The following is a 22,915-nucleotide window of genomic DNA, read 5'->3' on the forward strand; positions in this document are numbered from 1 at the left end:
AGGAGGGAGGAGCTGCCTTAAAGCCATGCTGTTGCCACGGCGATGGTGAGTCACACCCAGGCCCGCCCATCCGCAGGGCCCACCCAGGGCCACCCCCCTCCTCATTGCCACTGCACCCAGTAAGCTCTGCTCTGACACCTCAGTCCGAGTTGGGGGTCATTTCTCATGAAATGATCTTGGGGGTTTCTCACATGGGTTCTCATCCCTAACTTTGGTATTCTCAAACCGACAGCTTTCTGGATGAATCTGTAAGAGAGATAAGATAAGTTGTCTGGTTTCCAAAGCCTTGACTCAAACTGAATGGTGGTGGGGAGACGGGGGTGGGGGTGGGGTCCCAAACTGCCCATAACTCCTTTCCCACAGCTTCGAGAACATGACATAACACAGAAGAATGAATGCCTTGAATTGATAGGGTTTTAATTAGGGTGATCCAGGCTATGAGATCTCTTGGTGAAAGGCAATGGAACAAAAGATCCAAATTTGCAATCATTTGGGGACCAAGCTAAGCCAGTGACCCCACACCCACCCCAGCGGGTATCACCACAACTGTGTCTGCCCAGGGAATACATTTCCGTGCGCCTCCTCTGAGGTCAGATCAAGATCCCCTCGGCCCACGCAGACACCACAGCTGCAGTTCTGCCTCCTCAGCCCACGGGTCTGCCCCCCACCTGATCCCCTCTCCCATCAAGCTCTTAAAACTCTACCCATTCTTGAAGGGACAGAGTATATGTCATGTCCTGCACTCCTCTCTTCACAGTTGGCCCCCCTCCTGGCCTGCTGCAGGGTTTTCTGGCTCCGGCAGCATTGCATGTGTTCCACACCCTCCTGCAGCCCGTGTGCCGTCCTCATCTTCTTCCCTCTGGGCTCTGTGAACGCTGCACAATGACGCGGGTCGGAGCACAACCATCAGGACCACTTTCTCCCACCAGCTCAATCCCACTGAGAATCTAAGACAGTACTGTTTAATGTCACGCAGCTAACGCTTGTGTTCTGAATGGTGACAAATATCATAAACATGCAGGCTTAAAAATGTAAAATAAAAAAAAAGGTGAAAGTCAAAAGAATGAAAAGATTTAAAATCAACAAACTTGGGTTCACGTGGGTTGTCTGATTTGAGGATCAGTTAATTAACCTCATTAACTGTATAACCAACTACCTACCCAAGGTGAAGACTGCAAGTACCAATCACCCTTCTAAGCAGTGTTAGGGTCTGGGCAGGTGCTGGGAACACTCTCATCTGTAAAACTGCATGATGCCCACCTGCCCACCTGTCTCCACGATGCACACTCCATCTCCCTCCAATGACGGTGCGTCATCCAAGAGCAGGGTCTTGCAGGGCATGATTCCGGGGTGTTTTATGGAGTGGGTGGGTGTGATGTGCAAGATAACAGTCCACTTACTGAAATTCTTTTGCACCATCTCAAGAAGTGCTTTCTTTATGTTTCCCTTGGTGTGTCTTCGGAGGAACTGCCTGCTTTGGTCACACCAGGCGCGGGTCTCTCTGAACCAACATGGGGCCGGCTCCTTGAGCAGGAGGCCGGGTCCTCTCCAGCTGGTCTCATCGCCACCCACGGTTTCAGAGACACCTCGTTCTAGTTCTGACCTTGATGCCATAGTAGTGAGGAAGCAGCCCCTCACAGAGGTGTTTGACCTCAAAAATGTGCCAAAAATATCTGTTTCTCGTGTACATACCCCACTCCTTTTTTTTTTTTTTTTTTTTTTTAGGCGAGAACATTTGCTAACAGTCAGTTTGTAAGACATCTCCTGAAATCACTCATCAGCCACCCTGCCTCTTCTTTTTCTGTTTCCTGTTGGAATCACATGCTCTTTCTGTGGACTCTGAAAAGTCAGCGCTGTCATTCCCAGGGGCAGCACCACAAGACTTCAAAGAATGAAATTTTGGGGCTTCCTTGGTGGTCCAGAGATTAGGGATCCACCTTGCAATGTGGGGGACACAGGTTTGATCCCTGGTTGGGGAGCTAAGATCCTACATGCTGCGGGGTAACTAAGCCCCCACACCACGACTAGAGAGAAGCCCACGTTCCACAATGAAAGGTCCCGCGTGACGCAATGAACATCCTGTGTGCTGCAACCAGGACTCAGGGCAGCCAAACACGCAAATAAAATACAATACTAAAAGAAGAATTAAAATTTCCTGGCAGACTCAGCAAATGAGTGTCTCTTCCTATTTGACAATTTGCAAGGTATAGTCAATTGACGGGCATCAACAGGTGTGTCCCTCTGAAGGGAATTCTCCCGGAAGTGCCTCTGGGACCTCACAGGGAAATCTTGGCATTTTCTTCATTCTTAAATGAAGGAATGGGTCGAATTTATCCTTTGAGGACAGTAAAGCATCCCACCCTCCCTCCAGACTCCCCCCGTCTCTCTGACGTCTTAGCATGTGAGCCTTCCTGACTCCGATCCCAGCAGCAACGCCGCGAGGACTGCACAAAGCGTCACTAAGAGGACAAGGGTTGCAAAGCAGCGCTTTCTACCCGACTTCCCTTTCGCTTCAAACTTCCTGAGGAATCCTTCTGTCTCCATGGTGTGCCGCCCGCACGTGGGTGACTCACAGAATCACGGGGCAGGACACCGGACCTTTCAACTGAGCCGTGGAAAATTCTGGATCGAAGGAACAGACCAATCTGTTGTAAGATAACGTTTCCATTTACAAAAGTAAAACTTAGACCCAGTGAACACTCTGACAGACCCAGCTGTTTGCAAGTCTAGCTTTACGTAGAATCAAGTAGGATGGAGCGAGTGTGCCCGTGGGAACAATAGCATATTTTTCTGCTTCTGCTTTGATGCACAGCGTGCCCTTTGCCCCTCTTAAGAAATTTGCAAATTCTGGCTTAAAAGCAACACTTTCACCTTAGGCCTGGTTTGCTGACAAACTATCATGAACTGCACGCTTTTGTACCAGTCTGTCCTAACAGCAAAGCCAGGGGTGCTAAGGGAATCAGGGATCAGACACAGTGGAGTCCTTAGCAGCACATGTATGCTAATTTCATCTTTAAAAAAAAAAAGCACTAGATTATCCGAAATTTTTTTTTTAAAGGCTACGTTTTCAGCAGACATCTCACAAAGTTGCTGTGGAACCAACATGCCAAGGGAAACACCATCTTCTTTACCACTGTACTTGCAGGAGGCACCCACAGTGCTTCCAGAAGGACACTGACAGGTTGCAGGGAAACACTGCACCCCGCAGCACGTGAGACTCCAAACACCAAAGGTGTAGATGCAACAGGAGGGAGACAGTCTTCAGAACTGTTCTGAGAAACTGATGCTGAGTTCTTAGTTGGCCCTCAACCTGGGCCTCTGCTGACCCTACAGTGCATCCAGGGGGAGTCTATGCCAAAGCAAGGAAGACCTTAATCACATTGGCTCCCTGAACTTAAGAACTAGAACACTAAAGTCCAAAACCATGGAAGATATGTTTGATACCCATGTGTTTATAAACTAACGGTGGAGAGTCCTATGTGGTTACGAAACTTGCTTTGTCACGCGGTCTCCCCGCGCACTCCAAGGGCAGAGACAGGTCTGGACATCCCAGCAGGGACTAGGCTTTCTCTCTCACCTGCATCCTGGACCAAAGCCAGCAAGGTCCTTCAGTGCTGGGTTTCAGGAGGCTTGGGCACACTGCACATGCCCGGGGACCGTGAGAGTAGCAGGGAGATGGAGCGCAAATACAGGACTCTGTTTACTTCATCACACTCGGAAGGAACCAGGACATGTTGGCTAGGAGAAGGGGATGCTGAGAGGGCCTGGTCTACTTACTGTCTCCATGACTGGAGGGGCTCCCATGCTTAGCAAAAAGTATGGCTATAGAAGACAGCTGCAGAGTCGGCTCTGGACAGAGGATTCTTTTGAGTCTTTTCTAATGTTCAGGGCCTCTCTAAACCTCATGCAGGCTGTCTCATAAGGTGGCCAAACAGACTGGCTATTCCCTATTAAGGCTGCAGAGTCTTGGGCTCAGGGCTGCTCAGGGGTCCTGGTCTGGAGTGCTTTAGAGGGTTGGGAACCCATCCAGATGCAGCCCCCGAGCACAGAGAAAACAACTTGTGTGCATGGCTGGTTCAGTGGGTGCTGGGGTGGGGGAAGGTGTTGGCCTCAGAAGCTTTCCTAAACTGTCCTGGCTTCAATAACGTGCAGATGGACACGCTCATTCACCTTCTCACCCTGGGGACTAGTCACATTGCGGTCAGTGTCATCAATAGGAGCTGCCATGAACTTCAGTGAATCAAGCTAAATGTTTTCATGTCTAGGGAGCTGAGGTTTATAACCAGGCAGAATTGTCTGCTGGACAAGAAGAGAGTTTGTTGTCTATTTTATTTCTATCTTTTCCCTTCTTACTATTTTTCTCTCTCTGCTCGGCAGCATCCTTCCTCTCTCTTTGGGCCCCAGAATCTCACCTTTCTTGGTGACCCTTTGCCTAGCAGGGTGCTGGGACAGAGCAAGTATGTTACAAGCATTTGTCTCCTCAACTGATCCTCTGTTAATCCCACCTCCAGCCTGCTCCCTTGCACTCTGGAATGCTGACACCACTTAGAACTGAGGCTGGTCATTTAGCCGCAAACCTACCAGGGACCCTGTAGGTCCCTGCCGTCCACTTCACCCCTGTGGACACCACTTCTCACAGGCTTTGACTTCCCACTACAACCAGTCTAGCAGCTTGTCTAGATGCAGTGACGCACTCTGAAGATATGGCTTTCAGTAACATGTCAATGAGCCATCTGACTTCTTTTCAATTTTTAAGACTGAAGAGGATCAAAGGAACCCATAGTCTAGGCCGGTAAACATTTAAAAAGGTGGCACTTCCACGTAAGGCACATTGATAATTTCTGAGATCCCAGGATACTGTTAATTTGGATTCTTTGTCTCCCTAAAGGTTGGGAGAAGTTCAGAGGGCGTGACCTTCAGACTCTGGGCAGCAAAATAAATCCTAACTACACAGCAAAAGTGAAAATACTCATTTCCCATTTTCTTCCCATATATATTTTATTTAAAGTTTTAGATGACATATTATAGATATTTCCCCTCGACCGTGTTAAGCATTGCTTCCTTCCCGTTTGTGTTCATTATTTTCCTTCAATACTTAAAATACTTATTCCAAACTTTCAACTGAGATGATTTTCTGTCTCTACAGCCGGTCTCAGGAACAGACAGTACAGAGGATTTTCACAATTCACTGAGCTTGGTCACTTCCCAGCGGCACGTTGTTCGTTACGGTTTGCTTTTCCTCATACTGTGTTTCAGGCTGGAGCAGAAGCTGAAGCAGTGGGAGAGGGGCAGCCTGCAAGGGCCCCTCCTTCCAGCCGGGTGCAGCACACGGGCACAGGATGCCCCGTGCGTCAGGCGGCTCCGCCACCCGGGCACGTGCCTCACGACATCTGCATGCTGGTCTTGCAGTTGTGGTACTGCTGGCGCAGAGGGAGGCATGTGTGCTCAGGTGAACTGAGGTACATAGTGTGGAAGCTGGGAAACACATTTCCTTGAGCACAGTGGATACAGAGCTGAGACGTGGGTGATGGGTCCTTATGGCACCTACTTGGAAGGAGAAGGAGGGAGACAGGCTCCACAGGGCTTCATCAGGGACTCACCGGGAGGGACAAAGAGATTAACTTAGAATAACAAAGGATGTAGCCTGTCCATACCACAGGCACGAGGAGCCGCGCGAAGCAAACAGTCTGGTCATCCTTCCCAAGCCAGGTAAGAAGTTAAAGACTGTTTGAAACCCCACTGTACACGGAATGAACCAGGAGAAGCATCTGACTCAGTGTATCTGCAGGCGAAGGCAGTGCAGGCAGGGCGCTCCACCTCAGATCCTACAACACGCAGGCTCGTCATCTCTCAGGGGTGATTTCTCAGGGTGAACTTACAAATCAACCCAGAAAACACTTCTCACTACGTTACAATTAAACCTTGTTTTTGAACCAAACAATAGCACTTCCCAGATGAATTCAACATTTTCACACCAAGGTCTAAGGCTCCAGATGCACGTTAAACTATTCCTAAAGGAAAAAAGAAAGTCTCCCCACAAATATTGGAAAGTAAGTCTTGGGGCTCGGCAGGGGATGCCAGCAGAGAAGCTGCAACGCGTGTCTGAGTGATGTAAATATCTGGATCCCTCAGGGACAAGTCCTGGTGCTTTCGCTTGGGTGCACCACCCTGCACACCAGCATCTCTCCCCGCACACCTGGGAAAGGTGTTCTCTTCGGTTCCAGATGGCAACCTTTCCTCACGGTGATTTTTTCCTGGTACAACCCTTTTGCACAAAGATGTAGCTCTTGTCAAAAAATCATGAACCAGATAGCCACTGTCTGTTCCCTTTAACAAGCAGCAAAAAGCAAGAGCTAGTGACCGCGGACTTGGGCGGCTCTGAGTCTTTCCCTCATTGCCAACCATACTGCTACGTGAGGTTACCCATCACACAGGTGGGTGGCACCTAGGGCACTGGGGCAGCCTCTCATCGAGGCCCCCTTGTTCCTGAACTAAAGGCTGCTCCCCTTCCTCACACTCTGAAACTGATTCAATAAAAAGAGTAAAGAAGGAAAAAACGCAGGTAGGAAAGAAGGAAGCGGGGAGGGAGGGAGGTGAGGAGAGGGAGTGGAGGAGGGAGGAAAAGAAAGAAAAAAGAAAGACAGAGAAAGGAAAAAGGAAAGGAAAAAAGAGAGAGAGAAGGAAAGAAAGACAGAAGGAGAGAAAGAAAGTGGCCAAAAGAGAGACAGCACAATCGAAGCCACAGCTCTGCCTGCGGCTCCCTGGATGGCGCTGAGCTCAGGAAGCCTCGCAGCCACACAGGCACCGCTGTCTCCCAAAGCACAAGCCGCGTGCCAGTAAGTGAGCACGAGGCGTCCCTGCACAGGAAGGCTGGGTTCTGGCTTGCGAAAAGCTCAGCCTGGCCGCGTGCCAGGGTGCCTCAAGCAGGGGCATCAGGACGTGGTGCCGAGGTGACACCCCAGGCTTGTTTTCTCAGGGTGCAGTAGAGGCAGCTGGCTGCTTCCCTTTCCCCATTACAGTGAAAAAAAAAAAAAGCCTCTCCTTTACCACCTCTGCCCCATTGCCTCAGCACACTGCAGCAGAGTTTTTTTTTTCCCTTTGGAGTACAATTGCTGTACAATGTTGCATTATTGTCTACTGTACAAAGAAGTGAATCAGCTATATGTATACATATATCCCTTCCCTCTTGGACCTCCCTTCCACCATCCCCACCCTCTAGGTCATTTCAGAACAGTTTGCAGAGATCCCTGTGTTATACAGCGCTTCCCACTAGCTGCCTGCTTTACACATGGTAGTGAATATATATCAGTCCTAGGAAGCTTTCAAGAAGCTTCCTTCTCCACAGTTTTGGCAAACAAGCCCACCATGTCATGCTGCCCATTTTTGGAGATCAGTTCACGTGGTGCCAGTCTCATTGGCACTCTCGTGGGATATCCTTTCCATCTAGAAAACAACAGCCTTGCTTCAAAAAATTAAAAGGGATTTCCCACCACCCGAGTGACCATAAAAAGTGCATGAGAATAAAATGAATGGATGAAAACGGAAACTAAAAAAATAATAAATTCCTGTGTTTAACTTAGCCTCTATGCTTTGGAAAACTGTTTTGTTTTACACATTTAATCAAATACCTACAAAATCTATGGTTGAAACCAAACTACATTAAATAAATCCAAATGATGTAAAACATTGAACTGGACCTAGATTTTCTCTAAATCAAATGTGGCCAAAACCAGAAGAACTAAAATACAAAATTTCCAATTCCTTTGTGATGACAATTGAGAAAATGTTTTGAAGATAAAACTGAGTTAAAGACTACTTTAGAAAGTGGATGAATAACTAGTCTAAGGCTTCATTTCTGCAAGAATTAATTTTAAAACATTTGCTATGATGTAATGACACACTTCTGAAAAGTATGTGAAAGTGAAAGCCAATCAGTCGTGTCCAACTCTTCCTGACCCCATGGATTGTAGCCCACCAGGCTGCTCCTCCGTCCATTCTCTAGGCAAGAAAACTGGAATGGAAGCTCCCTGACCCAGGGATTGAACCCAGGTCTCCTGCATTGCAGGCAGATTCTTTACTGTCTGAACCACCAGGTAGCCCCTAGACACAGGAGGCTTCTGAGCCTTGAAATGTGGGTGATTCAAATTGAGATGCGCTTTTAGCCTCAAATACACACAGGGGTTCAAACACTCAGTACAAAAAAAAAGGGGTAAAATAGTCACTGATTGTCTATAAGTGCATGTTTAAACAATAAATTTGGGGCACACTTGGTTAAATAAAATGTGTTCCACCTGTGTCATTTTTCTTTTTTAATGTGACTCCTAGAAAATTGAGAATTACCTACATGTGTCTCATTATATTCCATGGACTCTAGAGTAGGGGATTCCCAGACTTCACAAATATGTTCCAGAAATGCTGGCTGTCATTCATCCACGAAACCTTTCCCCACCCAAGGCCTGTGCACGGTCACTGTGGCTCGGGAGGCTTGGAGCCCAGCTGCCCGGGAGGACACTCTCACACACTGCAGACAGTGTGCCTGCGTGTCCATGCACAGGGCAGGCGGCTTTTAAGGATGTGTTGTTAGGAGACACTCCCTCAATAATTACAAAAAAAAAAAAAAAAGTTTGTGTGGGCTTTTAAGGATGTGTTGTTAGGAGACACTCCCTCAATAATTACAAAAAAAAAAAAAAGTTTGTGTGGGAAAGCCACACAAATGAACAAATACAAACCCTTAACAGAACTTAACACCAGCAGCTCCAGCTTCAGGTATAAAAATCAGCCCTGAGTCCACATATTTGTAGTAATAGTCCTTTTTTAAAACTGTAAGTGCAGTGTTGATCGTAACAAACTCACTCTGTTCTCATCTCAGAATGAAAACCACTTCACTTAAAACCACAGTGTTGTCGACTGAACATGAATTTTGCCAAAGACCGCTTGAACCGTAATGCTAAAGTTCCCGAAGTGCTCTCTATACCGGACAATAGTTAATTGTCATCATTTCACATGATGGGGAGAAAAAGGACATCAGAAGTGCTGAGGGGGTATTGGCGAAGTCATATTTTTACCGTTACTGTGTTTAACTGGAGAGACTTAGAGATATTAAGAAGGCAGGAAATTGCTGCTGGATTCCAAGAATAATAATAAAAATAATCATAGAGCTGCCTGCAAGGCTGTCATAAAAGTCCTTTTCTCATTTCAGCAGGGTTTCACCTCTAGTGTGGCAGTCCTTCACTCTGAAAAGGAGCGTGGCTGCCTGCCCCAGGAGCTCCGTGAGTGCAGCGCGGCCGTGGGCTGCAGGCTCCGTCCATCGCACCCCGCCCCGCGGGCAGGACGCCGGACGTTCAGGGCTTCACCGGAATCAGGCCCGGGTGATTTCAGTGGAAATCAGCAGCCTGCAGCCACATCCCCTGCAGGGGAAGTTCTCTCCTGGCAGGCGGCCTCACAGAGACACGCCCTGGACCTGCCCAAAGATCCCTGCCACGGAACTCACTCCTGAACAGAGGACACCAAGTTGCTGCTGTTTAGTCGGTCAGTCGTGTCTGACTCTTGCGACCCCACGGACTGTAGCCCGCCAGGCTCCTCTGTGTCCGTGATTTCCCAGGCAAGAATACTGGAATGGGTTGTCATTTCCTCCTCCAGGGAATCTTCGCGACCCAGGAATTGAACCCATGTCTCCTGCACTGGCAGGCAGAATCTTTACCACTAAGCCACCAAGACTCTCTCATTAATCTAGCTGCTGTCTCGGTCAGGTGCTTCGGGGCACGAATGCTGGAAAGTGCCACTTTGGTCTTCCAGCTGTGATTAGCTTTCTGATTGCTCCCTGGGCCACTCACACTGCCGGGCCCTGGCTGAGGAAATGTCCCAAGGAAGCCACAACATAGGGACCACTGAAGAGGTCTCCTGTGACATCTGTGCCCACATCTCAGAGCTGTCTTTCATCCAAGGAACTCAATACAAAGAGAAGATGGAGTCCCACGTGTTTTGTAGGAGAGCGTGAGGCCAATGCTTTCCTGGAAAAGTCACTGTAATTTAGTGACAAATCGATGGGATGCAGACAAGTCTCCCATTGCATTTACAGTTCTTCAAAATAACAGCAATAAGAATAATAATGCTGTGTCATAAATAAGATACAGAATCCTTTCTAATCACACTCCCTGCAGCAACAAAACTAAATCACTAAGGCAACATTCTGCTTGTTACAGAGAATCTAGTTGCTGTGACATTTCTAGTGTGTGATACCAACAGCAAAGCGTCACTTGGAATCAAGTCATGTTGGACAAGCTGCATGTACCCCTCACTGACCCCGGTCTCCCTGACAGGCTGGGTCTTCCCTAACACCCCCGACAGAAACAGACACATCCATAGCCCCATCAGCAAGAAAATTCCTGCTTTCCATTGGTGCTGTCAAGACATTACAACCATAGATTAGCACCCGTATGCAGGTAAACCAGCTCTCAGAAAGAAACAAAACCCAAACTCCTAATTTGTAGCGTTTGCCCATTTCTCGAGTGTAAATCTTCCAACCGCAGCAGGCCTTCAGCTACCAACAGATAACAAGAGCTCAGCTCTCAGGCTCCAGCCTGAGAACCTGAACACAGTCTCTGGGCTGCCTGTGAGCTCCTGTTCCCCGCCAGTCCTGGCAGTTCTGGCTCCAGCCTGAGAACCTGAACAGTCTCTGAGCTGCCTTTAAGCTCCTGTTCCCCTCCAGTCCTAGGAGGCAAAGGGCTTAAAATTCTGAGCCGCTGGCTCTGCAGTAACGTGTGAACTGTAGTTCCTGCTAAGACCTTGCAGGGCGCTGGGCTTATCTGGAGGCCACAGTGGCTCGGCTTCAACCCCGCCCCAGGCTGTGGGAGCCAGGAAGGCAGTTTCCTGGGGCCTGGCTCCATCAAGCAAGTGTTCTCATCTCATCAACCTGGTGCTGTGGAAACTTCACAGGGCGATGGTTAGGGCTCACTGTGCTTAAGCCTTTCTACTTTTGCATAAAAGGAGGGGAAGCTTTTTTTTTTTTTTTTTCTGGGTTATATTTACACTTCCCAAATCAGAAATGTCCTAACCAGACAGGACAGGTGGTAACTGGCAACCACAGCTCAAAAGTTTTTTTTTTTTTTTTTCCATTTCTTTCTGAAACCCCATGTAGAAGGAAAGTTAACGAAATGTCGGTTGGCTGCTTTATACCCAGAGCTAACTATGCTTTCAGCACAGATGGAACAAAGCGGAGAATAAAACTGGGACCAGAAACCCTAGAACAGAAACTACTGTTGATCTCTCTGCTCCCGCAGATAAGAATCTGTTGTTGCTTCCCTTGGTAAACCAACTAGGTACAATGTGATCCTGAATTTAGGTTGTCAGAAGAGATGGAGATAAGATGATCGCCGCTTTCTCTTTGTAAAAAATTACCAGCTTTGCTGAGTTCACCTGCTCCTCTGGAGTCACAAAATGAAAGCTAGAAGTGTGGCTGGAAATGCCAGGCTGGGCTGTTCCAGCCTCTCCGGGGCCCTGTTTTTCTACACGCTATTCCCTTTTTGAAAAAGACTACTATGAATTCTGGAACACTATTGACTCCATTGTGTGTGTGTGGGCTCGGTCATGTTTGACTCTTTGCGATCCCATGGACTGTAGCCCACCAGATTCCTCTGTCTGTGGAATTTTCCAGGCAAGGATACTGGAGCAGGTTGCTATTTTCTATTCCAAGGGATCTTCCCAACCCAGGGATTGAACTCAAGACTCTTGTGCCTCCTGCACTGGCTGGTGGATTCTTTACCACCGATCCACCTGGAAAGCCCCCACTGACTCTATTAAAAAAATCTTAAACGATCAGCCACAAAACACCCATCTGACTGCGAAGTTCATGCGAATGGACACACGGAGCCACGTGAGGATGACTGTGTTCTCAGGGACAAATCGTTCTCAGCTGAGAAACTTGAAGATGTAGGGTGGCATGATGAGTTGGGGTGTGATACAACTAGCTCAGTAGCCCCTGGGGGTAGTCTCAGCCTGGGAAAGCCTCTGGGTCCCAAATACCAATGGTCCCTCTTGAGAAAAAGGGCCTAAAATAATCCACGGGACAAACCTTAAATTCAGATACAGCCTTACATTCCTCTCCCTCAACCTTAATTTAAAAGGTCTCTCTACTGTCCTGCTTGCCCTCCCCCTGAGAAAGCGGGGCCACCATCCCATTCCTTCAGTCCACACGTCTCGGACACCTACCAGATGCTGAGGAGGCAGTGAACAGACCCCAGAGGCACGCTTTCCCTGTAAGCGGGGCCAGGTGAGGAGTGGGAGTCAGGGACGGCCCCTCTCATGTGGGGCTCCCAAATGGAGACTGAATCCAGGGGGGACAGTCTCAGGGTCCCCGAGGTGTGGGCAGGCTGAGGCAGAGCCCCCAGCCCAGCTCCTGCATGTCTGGTCCTTCCTCCCTGGGGACACCACTTGGGCGGTGACATTCTAGTTCTTTCTCTCCTCTCGCTCCATCCTACCCGCCTTCTAACAGACTTAAACTCCCCCTTGTCTCACACAGGCCACCTGAGCGTCCTCCAGGGCTGCTGCCAGCTCTCCTCCCAGTATTCTTACATGCGCAGGGCTGCCCGAGCCCTCGGCCCCTCCCGCTCCCCTACATTCTGACCTGGGCCTCCGCCCCTGCCCAGCTGCCTTGGGGAAGCTCCATCTTCCCGAAGCCCCTTCCCAGCCCCTCTTCCAGCCCACCCTTCCACTCTCCCCATGCTTGCGTGCTCACTCGGTCAGCTGTGTCTAGCTCTTTGTGACCCACGGACGGTAGCCCACCAGGCTCCTCTGTCCATGGGATTTCCCAGGCAAGAATACCAGAGTGGGTGGCCATTTCCTTCTCCAGGGGTTTTTCCCAACCCAGGGACTGAAGCCGGGTCTCCGGCATTGGCAGGCTGGTTCTTTATCACCAGTGCCAGCTCTCCCCATCTTCCTTAAAGTCTTCCTCCCTCCCACGCGGACTTCCATGCCATGCTTCTTCCCAGAAATTTCATCTGAATCAAACGGCTGTCTTTGCCTCCTCCCTTGCTCTCTCTCTCTCAGATAGTCTCACACATTTACTCCCAAGGCCCTGGAGCACAGCATCCCTCAGCACAGCTGGACTGGCCACACACTGTCAATGAACTTCAAGTGCACCCCAACTGCCAACTCTGTGTCCATTTCCCACGCTGTTCCAAGAGAATCACTGCCACCCAAATGCCACGGGGCAGCCCTAGCCACTTCCCTCACATGCCCACGCCACGTGGACACACGCTGTGTGCTGTCCCCGATGGTCACTCCAGCCCTCAGGTCTGGAGGAAACACTTTGCAGGGTCCCTCTGAAACCCACAGCCCCCTCCCAGAACCCAGGGGCCTTGCTGGGACTGTGCCCACCCCATCCCCTTCACCCACCTACCACCATTTCCTAAGGTCAAACGTGACACCTCCTCACCCCTGTGAGACCTTCAGCTCCCTGAGTCTCCCCATCAGCCCCCTACAGCCCAGCTGGGAACCAGCCTTTGTACTTTCTATGGAGGAACCCTGAAGTCCCATGAATGTACTATGCAGTGCCTTATGGTCACTGGGCTGCAGGCTTTAACTGCTCAGCTCTTCAAGGCAGCGGCTGCATCAGCCTGCCAGGGAGAAGGACTTGGTCAATATTGCTCCTTTTGAATGGAATTTCTTCATTTCTTAAGAGTTAGAGAAACTCAAGTCCAAACAAAGCACAAAGTCAACCTAAACGGTATGGTCCCAAATCCTACAGTGACCTCTATGGTGGGGGGTGCCTGCAGGGCAGGGACCAGGGCAGGGCTCAGGGCAGGGCCCAGGGCAGCCTGACCTCCAGCAGGCTCTGCTTGGAGCCACAAATGCCTTGACAACTTCCAGCCCTATGGTCACTGACCTCCAAGGACAAGCAGGCAAGGACACAGCGGCCCTCACAGGGCAGAACAGGGCAGTGTGTGACCTCTCATCCCCGACCTTCTGGCGGGCCCGCCCTCACTTCAGTGGGGGCTTCACGACCCCTGCATCCTCCAGCCAGGCCTTTCCTTGCATCCCAGTCTCTCTTGCCACTGGGAAGGACCCTGACACTTTTCTGTCTTGCCGCGCTGATCGTGTGCTGCTCCCTGCATTTGCCTTCTTTTTGAGAATTTTAGGCGTTCTGTGAGGTCACTACCTCAGTGCTTCTCCCTGAAGTCACCAGCCAGGAGGTGACCCCAGCACCTGGCCAGCCCATCTCCAGATCCCCAGGGTGTCTCCCAGGGAACTCGCCTGATGCAAATGAAAGTGCCACCCACAGCAGCCACACAGATGCCCTCCACCTCGCAGCCTGCCTCACCCTGCAGCGCTCGCCCTATGTGACGGCGATGGGCAAGGTGATGCACTTCCCCGACAGGGAAGCCACCTGCCAGGGCCAGAAGGCAAGGGGGCAGCAGAGTCCCTGCAGCCGGGTCCCAGCAGAGAGATGCCCCCCAGAGTGACCAACTATGGGGTCTTGTCAACTGCCACTCAGGACACACACACACACACACACACACACACACTACAAGCATTACACACACACACTCCAGTTTCAGTTTCCCCCAGGAAGATTCCTAAGCCTCTGCCATCTGGCCCCACCTTCTATACCAAAACCCAGGACAGGATGGCACCCCACGCAGCACACAGTCTCCAGCTTAGTTTAATGTACCAACGTGTCCTAATGGTCTGCAAAGACCATGATTTCCAAATGTTTGGCACTGACCTACAAAACCGAGCTCAGGAAAAACTTAACATTCAGTTTTAAACGGGCAGCAACGAAACTGTTACATCATAAGAGCCCCTCTTTTCAAACTTAAAAGATTTTGAGAGTAGGCAAAATGATTTTTCTCTGATACCATGTCTCATGTTTTGGGAAACTGAGGAAAATTAGGATTTTGGTCTCCTCTGGGTTTGGCTCCCAAAGAACTGAGCAGGGTGTCAACTACGAAAAGGACTAAGTAACTGCAACAGAGAGGCGAACATGAATGGAAATGACACACTTTGAGTTGTTCCTCAGAAGAAGACTGGAAACTGAGAAACCCGGACCCTGGACAGAGCTCGGGCCTGGATGGTTTTCTCTGTGAGATTCTCACAGCGCACATCCCATCAGAGCGAGCTTGAGCTCAGCTGCAGCCAGTGCTCAGATGCTGCCAGATAATAATTCTCCTGAGCTCAAGCAGGGTTTCTCGGTTCAGAGGAGATGCATTGCACAGATAAAAACGACTTCCTCTAACTGCTGATTAGATAAGCGGGTGCAGCATCCGTACTCAGACGCCAGTGCCCCAGCTCCAATTAGACTCAAGCCCCACGGTTTTCCATCATGAAAAGATCTCTCCAGCATCTCTCACTCCCAGGCTGCATTAATGCCCTCCACCCATCCTCACCCACTCTTCCCCTCTGGACTGGCTTGGTGTCTTCCCTAGAACTAAAGAGAGATCTGGCAACAGAAGCACCAGGGAAAAACATATGAATCCTCTTACAATTTACACTCCAGTCCTGCAACTCACGAAGGAGTGAAGGAATGCTTATTTTGAGTTAATGGACCAAAAAAAAAAATTTATGTGTAGACACACTTAGTCATTTTCCTGGATGCCACAGGGAAGAAATTCAGATTTTTTTCTACTTTTTTTTCCCCTTTTCTATTTCTACCAGGGTAAATCAAATCATGGTCAAAGCCTTCCAAGCGAAGGACTCGAGGTATGAGAATTCAGCTTCAAGAATGCTCTAAACCCCATGCTGGAGGATGCGACCTGCAGGAATCAGGGCCTACGATAAACCACCAGGAAATGCTGGCTGTCACCTCCCTCCCTCTTTGGAGATGAGGTCATGAAAGTGAGCAGAGGCGAAGGAAGAACATTCTAGAACATGGATGGGCTTGTACAAACACACATTAGTACCCCATATTCAGAGGCATCCACCCCTCACGTCTCTCTCAGCATTAGAATGACTAGTACACAGGGTCATCCTGACTGTCTGTCCACAGAGCTGAGCCTTTTGGAAAGTCTTCCTGAACCGCAAGTCTTTGGTCCTCATTCAACCACCCCCTGTGGCTCCTGTCAGTCATCTCTCCTCTTCAGTCCCAGGGCATTGCTGTGCTTCTGCCCCGGGGTTTTCCCTGTGATTCCATTCTAAATCCTAAACTTGCCAGGCATCTCTCTCAGGGTGTCATTTGGTTTTCTGGCCCCGAACCTCTCTTCTCTACCCGTGGCCTCTCCCTGTCTCCCTGCTCCAGCCAAGTAGGCCTCCCCTCTCCCTGCCCACCATCTACAGTCAAAGGGGGTGAGGGCTCCTACCCCCTACCTTATTCACAACCTGATTCACCTTATTCACAGCCTGATTTTCTGCTGGGATCAGCCAGCTTGCAGCCCGCCTCCACTCCAGGACTGTGTGCTCACTGACAGCATCAGAGAGCTAGAGGACCCCTACCCAATTTTAGGACAAGGCCACTCACACAAGCAAAGTCAAAGTCGCTCAGTCGTGTCTGACTCTTTGCAACCCCATGGACTATACAGTCCATGGAATTCTCCAGGCCAGAATACTGGAGTTGGTAGCCGTTCCCTTCTCCAGGGGATCTTTCCAACCCGGGGATCGAATCCAGGTCTCTGGCATGGCAGGCAGATTCTCTACCAACTGAGCCACAAGGGAAGCCCGCACACAAGCAAAAGGAGAACAAAACAGTGATAGGCAAAAATCCATGCTCGAAGGAAGAAAGAAACCATAGATTATTGAATGAAGGAAGAAAAGAAGTTTTTCATTCCTTTACTCACAGCACTTATCTCTCTGCTAGATGCCAGTCTTGGCATCGTTTCTATGTGAGACACTTTTAATTGCCCCTGGCCAACAGCTGGCAGAAGACTCTTGACCCATTTTCCACTTCTCGAAGGCACCTGCCATGGATGAGTGGGTAAACTTGGGGGTTGCCGTAGGAGGTCACTGGGCACATCCTCCTCTTTAGCAGTTTCATACACAACCACTTCAGAGAGGCGAGATTTCTCTCATTATTAAAGAGACCACTTCAGAAGAACAAGCTAGCATCTGATTGAATAGACTGTCCTGATGACTAAATACTGAATCCCTCAGGGCCAGGAAGTTCTCTCCTGTGTCTACCTTAAATCCTTCATGTTGTACGTTAGATCCTCGCTTCCTCTTATTCAGACCCAGAAGAAAAAGGAGCCAAATGACGGTGACTCCCTTGTCCTGACAAGTTATTGCCTCGACACCTCTTTCCCATATCATTTTTTTTTTTTAATTCAGGAGCTCACCTTGGCACACAGTCCTAGAGCAGCTCCGTCAACACGGAGGGAAGTCTTGCGGTACAAAACCATTACTCTTCTTATTTCTGAGAACGACCCTCCACCAGTGAGTGAGACTCTTCTCCCCATCTTAAGGGGATGGTTTCTACTCTTTCCCAACAACTTGTTCATTGCTCTCGTCTGTTCTGGTTGAGGTCACACTTGTCTAGGACTGGGAGTGGGGGCTCTGAGTTTTTCAAAAGCATCTTTTTTTTTTCCCCTAAAACAGACACCCGGTGGTCTATTATCACCAAAGACTTTCACATATGTTACCATCTTTTACCCTCTCGCCATTTCTCCCTGATGTTCCCACTGGAGGAGCCAGCACCCCCAACTTGATCTTGGGTCTAGGAGTGGCCGGCACCTCAGTCTCTCTCTTGGTCTTGCCCTCTCCTAACGGATTCCTCCCCGTCTTCTTGGCTCTGTTTTCAGCTTGCCTATTCTCTGGATCACTTTTTTTTTTTTTTTTTAATTAATAAATTCCTCTTCTATTCTTGGTTCTGCAAATCTTATACACTCTCTCTCCTTCTCTCCAGGGAAGCTACAACAGACTCCTTTAAAAACCTTTAAGAGACCTTTTTCTGCCTCTTACTGTGTTTCTACTTGTCTTTGCTGTTGTCTTCAGCAAAGCGTGTGTGCGTGTTTTCAGTTAACCCTGGAGACTATCCTGTGAGCCGAGCTAAGTTCCAAGGCTCTGGCAAGTTTGAAATGAGGGAGGTAAGAACCTGGCGGGGAGGGGCCCGACTCCACCCTTCCTTGCCCAGGTGCAGGGTCTCCGGGGCCGGCCTCCGCCCTGCCCTGCCCTCAACAGCCCAGGCGCCTCCCCCGAGGCCCTTCTCTCCCCGCTACGCTGCTCCCACTGCTGCGCAGGGAGGAGCTCTGGCAGGGAGGGGCCCGCTTAGGGAGGGGCCCTGCTTCCTGTTGTGGGTCCCAGGCCCTGAGTTCTTTGCCTTCTTCCCAGTGTGCTGATGAAATACGCCTTCAAGTGCATTTCCTTTCAGCTACTAATCCCTTCATCTTTTAAAGTCCTAATGCTATCAAGGGTTTCCCTGGTGGCTCAGTTGGTAAACAATCTGCCTGCAATGCAGGAGACCTGGGTTCAAACCCTGGGTCAGGAAGATCCCCTGGAGAAGGAAATGGCAACCCACTCCAGTATTCCTGCCTGGAGAATCCCCTGTACAGAGGAGCCTGGCGGGCTACAGTCCATGGGATCACAAGACTCGGACACGCCTGAACGACTAAACCACCATCACCGCAATGCTATCAACAGAACGTACTTCATGCTCTCAGTGCTGCCCAGGCAGCCTTCACTGCGCACCTGAGCTGGCTGACTCCCTTCAACAGCCAGAAAGCAGAGTGCCTAAAGCTCAGCGCCCAGTGTGAAGGGAAGCCCATTTCCTTGGTGCTTTTCTGTGCTCCCTGGTCTCAGGGCTTCCCTCCCTGGCTCACCTGTCTCCACAAACCTCCCCCCTCCCCCTCCCGCTCCCCCGCCCCCCATCTGTGCTTCTGTCCTTCCTGCTTTCCCGGGAGTGACCCATCACTCCTCTGTCTCCTCCCCCACTAACAACCTCTTTCCCTGCCTGTCCCCGTGGCAGTTGCCATTCACAAGCCAAGGAAAGATGGCTCTCAGATGTCTGAAGTTTTACAACTCTAAAATTCAGTGTTTAGAAATCGGATGCGGAAAGGAGTGAGCGTCGTGTCCCATGGCGGTGGGGAAGCAAAGAAGAGCCCGCAGATCTCAGGCCGCCCCGACCCCGCCCCTCACCTTACCCCGGCTCCACCAGCCACACCTGCAGGGACGCCTTTAGGACCCAGACCGCGTCTCAGCCAGAGAATGCAGCCTGGGAGCCAGGGGCTCGGTGACCTCCTACCAGCGCAGAGCTCCCACAACCTGAAGTTTACGGAGGAGGTATATTTAGGCTGTGAGGGCATTTATAACAAAAGCTTGCTTGACTGCACCAGGAGGACTGTTCTTCACTCTCCAGGAACCAGCCCGACTTTCAGTTCTCTACTGGACGCCCCAGGTGACCTTGGCTGTCAGCTGCGGGGATTTCGGGGAGTGGGGGGAGTCTCCCCAGTTTCTCCATAGTGACCCCAGAGTCCTAACCCTGGTGTCTGCGCTCTCCGCTCATTTAAACGGTTAACCTGTACCTATCCACATAATTTCTTCTGCCTTTCAGTCCCTGAGGTTTTCTAAGTCTTTATCATGTATACACACCCTCATTGTCCTAATGTTTTTATTTAAATTTGATCTTTTAATTTCTGTAAACGTGTCTTGAAAGGAAACTGCAGCAGTACAAGTGAATGACAAACCAGTATCTCTTGCAATAAACAGAAGACAATCTTAAACACAAATACATCAATTATAACAATGCATGCTCTTCTGCATCCTAGCTTTGGGAAACCCCAGAGGATGTGTGTAGAAAGAGGGCACACTCTTCATCTACTTGCCCACATACAGTAGCCACTATCTAACAGGGAAAAGGAATTCAGAAATGCCCTTGTTTTCTTGGTTCATCTACGTCAGAAGATTTTAGCCACTATCCCTGTTTGTTCAGCGAAATATATAGCTAAGTTTAAAAAAAAAATACCCAGAGTCTATCTGGTTTCCAAGGCACATGAAAACATACAAAATACATTTCTCTGTCATCACATCAGGATGTCCTACAGGAAAATAACTTGTGAGTTTCAGAACTTCAGACAAGTGCCCTCCTCGGCTGTGGGTCTTACAAGCTGATGCTGTGAGATGTCTCCTGCCTGTCCGGTCTCATGGCGACCTATGCACCGCTCAGGACACTCTTTGCTGCAGATAAGGGGCTCTCAACTTCACACTTGGTTCTTTATAAAATGCAAAAGAAAACAGGTATTTCAAGGAACTGCTGACTCATTAGCTGATGAGAACGGGGTATACTGGAATAAACACCAGTCTTTAGTCAGAAACGGTGTCTGCTTCTGACTCTGCTCTGTGACCCTGGCTAATTCCCTGAACTTCTCTGGGTCTCCGTTTTCCTAGAGAGGGTGGATTCAGACTTCTCACCATGGACTCCATAGCCTAGGCAGGCTCACCAGGGGAGAGACTGCAAATACCTCCACACCCATTGTTCTGTGGGAAAGGTTTGTGAATGTCTGAGAGGGATAACACAGAAGGGCCAGGTTCGGCTCCTTCTACATCAAAGCTATGAAAATAAATAGCCCTACTGCCATAACACATGAAGTGGATAAATTTCCCATCTGTGAGTACAATCCGTAAACTGCACATTGCTGCAGTGCTCTGAGGATGGGGGACCAGTGATGTGCCCACCTTCGGGGATGCTCTTCAGCTTGGTCACACTGCACCCCACGTGGGGCTCAGAGCCCCACCACGGGGCCCCGCCCCGCACTGCGTGTTCCCTTCACATGGGGGCTGAGGGGAAACCGCAGGTGACGGGACTCACACACGCTCGTCGTGGTCTTTGGAGGGACGCAGAGAAACAGGGGTGCTGGCCTCAAGCCCGTGACGGCCCGTGAGTGAGAGGCGGGCGGCCCACTTACCCAGTCCCCGCTCACTCTTGGAGCTCTGCTGGCCTCCAGACGTGGTAGAGAGGTCTTCAGGGACAGGCATGGGTTCATCGCTGTCATCTGGGGTGTCACTCACTGGCGGGCTCTCCTTCCCTGAGGACATAAGCAAGAGCTGGAGTTTCTGGGGACGTGGTCACCCCTGAGGGTGGTGGTCACTGCAACCCGCCAGCAACATGGCTTGGCTTCAAGTTATGGACTGAGTTCATGCTTCTCTGTGGGGATTGGAACCTGCTATCCTGCTTATAATAGAATATCATTGCCACACCAAAACATGAGACAACGGAGATGTGAAAAATGCATATGGAGTAGGTTATCATTTCCTTCTCCAGGGGATCATCCCAATCCAGGGATCCAACCCGGGTCTCCCAATTGGAGGCAGACGCTTTAACCTCTGAGCCACCAGGGAAGCCCTCAATCACCTAGAGATCACCACTATTAAAATTGTGGTGTGTGTGCATGTGTATACACACACAGACACTTATATACTATGGATAATATGTGGTGACATATCTTCTTGATCAAAATAAACTAGTTTTTAGACATTCTTATGGCCTTGCTTGGAGAAGGAAATGGCAACCCACTCCAGTGTTCTTGCCTGGAGAATCCCAGGGACGGGGGAACCTGGTGGGCTGCCGTCTATGGGGTCGCACAGAGTCAGACATGACTGAAGCGACTTAGCAGCATAGCCTTGCTTCCATGACTCTTATCTGTGATGTCTGTATAACACTTCATTGCATTGGCACAGTAGGATTTATTTAAATCCTTTTTCTGCTTTTGAACCTAGATTGTATTCAATCTTTTTTTTTTTTTTTTCAGTGAAACAACACAGTGGTAAACCTCCTAATAGCCAGCCTTTGCCCATGTTCTTAAGAATCACCACAGTATAAACCCTGGGGAATTTTATGGCCCGGTCAAAAGGCATGAATGTTTTTAAGACTCTTCATGTGTCAGGCCAAATTTTGCCTGTACGTTTGTTCCACCTTACCCTCCGACAAGCCTGTTCATCACACCTCTGTATTAAGGTCACCAGACTGGGCATCCTGCTCACAGCGACACATTCTGGGTCTGTTCACTTTCCAGAGCCAGAGAATATTTAGCCAACTGCCCAATTTGATTAACTCAGTGGGGTCGGGAAACTTGAAAGAAGGATGGACAAGGAATTCACACAATTCTCACCCCATGTGCACGGTGAGTCTTCTACTAGGAATTCTTATCTTCAAAATATGAAAATGAAATAGAACCCACGCAACTCCAGAAGTTGCTTCACAAAGTAGGATTTACCAGTGAGATAGGGTTTTACGGGATGCCTGTATCTAGTAAGTGTCACCAGAAACTCCAGAAATGGGAAACTCACTCCCACTCCCAGAAATTCAACACTGGGAAGCCAAGACAGGGAGAAAATGCTCCTCTTCTTTGAAATTGAAACCCCTGTATCTTCTAACATAGATGTAACCTAAAATTGAGTTAGGAGACAATAAACCCAGGCAGGGAAAGAGCTAGTGAGGCCCTTAGCAGCTGCAGAATAGCCCATGAGCCCAGAATAGCTGCCGTGGAAGACACACAGGGATGAGGAGCATCAAAGAAGGTTAGTGGGAAAGGGACAGGCTGGGGTTGTGTGCTGCTGGCTGGGCTGGCAAGCTGGCTTCGCAGACAGAGGATATTCCCACCCAGAAGCCCAGGCCTGCAGGAAAGTGTACTGATGATGAAGAAAGCGTGTCTGGGAGACGGGGCGAGGCAGAGTGGGAAACTGTATTGCGTCTTTGAATAAACCACCTGAAAGACCAACACAATGCTTCAGGGGACAGGCAGGTGCAGTGGGAGTATTCCCAACACAGGAGATGACCCTTCGGGGAATAATTTAAAACAGAAACTGCCAGGCACCACGGCTTTGGGGAAGAGTATAGCATTCTCTGGCAAAGAGACATCACAGTTTAATATCCCAGCTTAGCTGTAATTACCTCAACTGGCATATTTTCAGAAAGAGCATTATTGGATATATTTGGATAGCCAATACAAGATGGAGAGTTAGTGGGCAGCGTGGTAAGAATTTCCCAGGGAAAAACCAA

At 49.6% G+C, this 22,915-nt stretch overlaps 1 protein-coding gene across 19 annotated transcripts in view; it reads right to left on the reverse strand.

Moving 5' to 3' along the window:
• The window catches only part of IKZF1 (IKAROS family zinc finger 1), a 102,711-nt gene that overhangs the window by 57,273 nt on the left and 22,523 nt on the right, over positions 1-22,915 (reverse strand). For 18 of the 19 annotated variants that reach the window (XM_070787445.1, XM_070787434.1, XM_070787444.1 and 15 more), the window contains exon 3: positions 20,823-20,942. In XM_070787445.1, the coding sequence (XP_070643546.1) occupies positions 20,823-20,942 (120 nt within the window). Of the gene's footprint in view, positions 1-20,725; positions 20,943-22,915 lie in introns of all 19 variants that reach the window. The other variant, XM_070787436.1, reaches the window with a different exon arrangement.

Source organism: Bos indicus, chromosome 4 (genome assembly GCF_029378745.1).
Source record: "Bos indicus isolate NIAB-ARS_2022 breed Sahiwal x Tharparkar chromosome 4, NIAB-ARS_B.indTharparkar_mat_pri_1.0, whole genome shotgun sequence".
NCBI classification, from domain to species: domain Eukaryota; kingdom Metazoa; phylum Chordata; class Mammalia; order Artiodactyla; family Bovidae; genus Bos; species Bos indicus.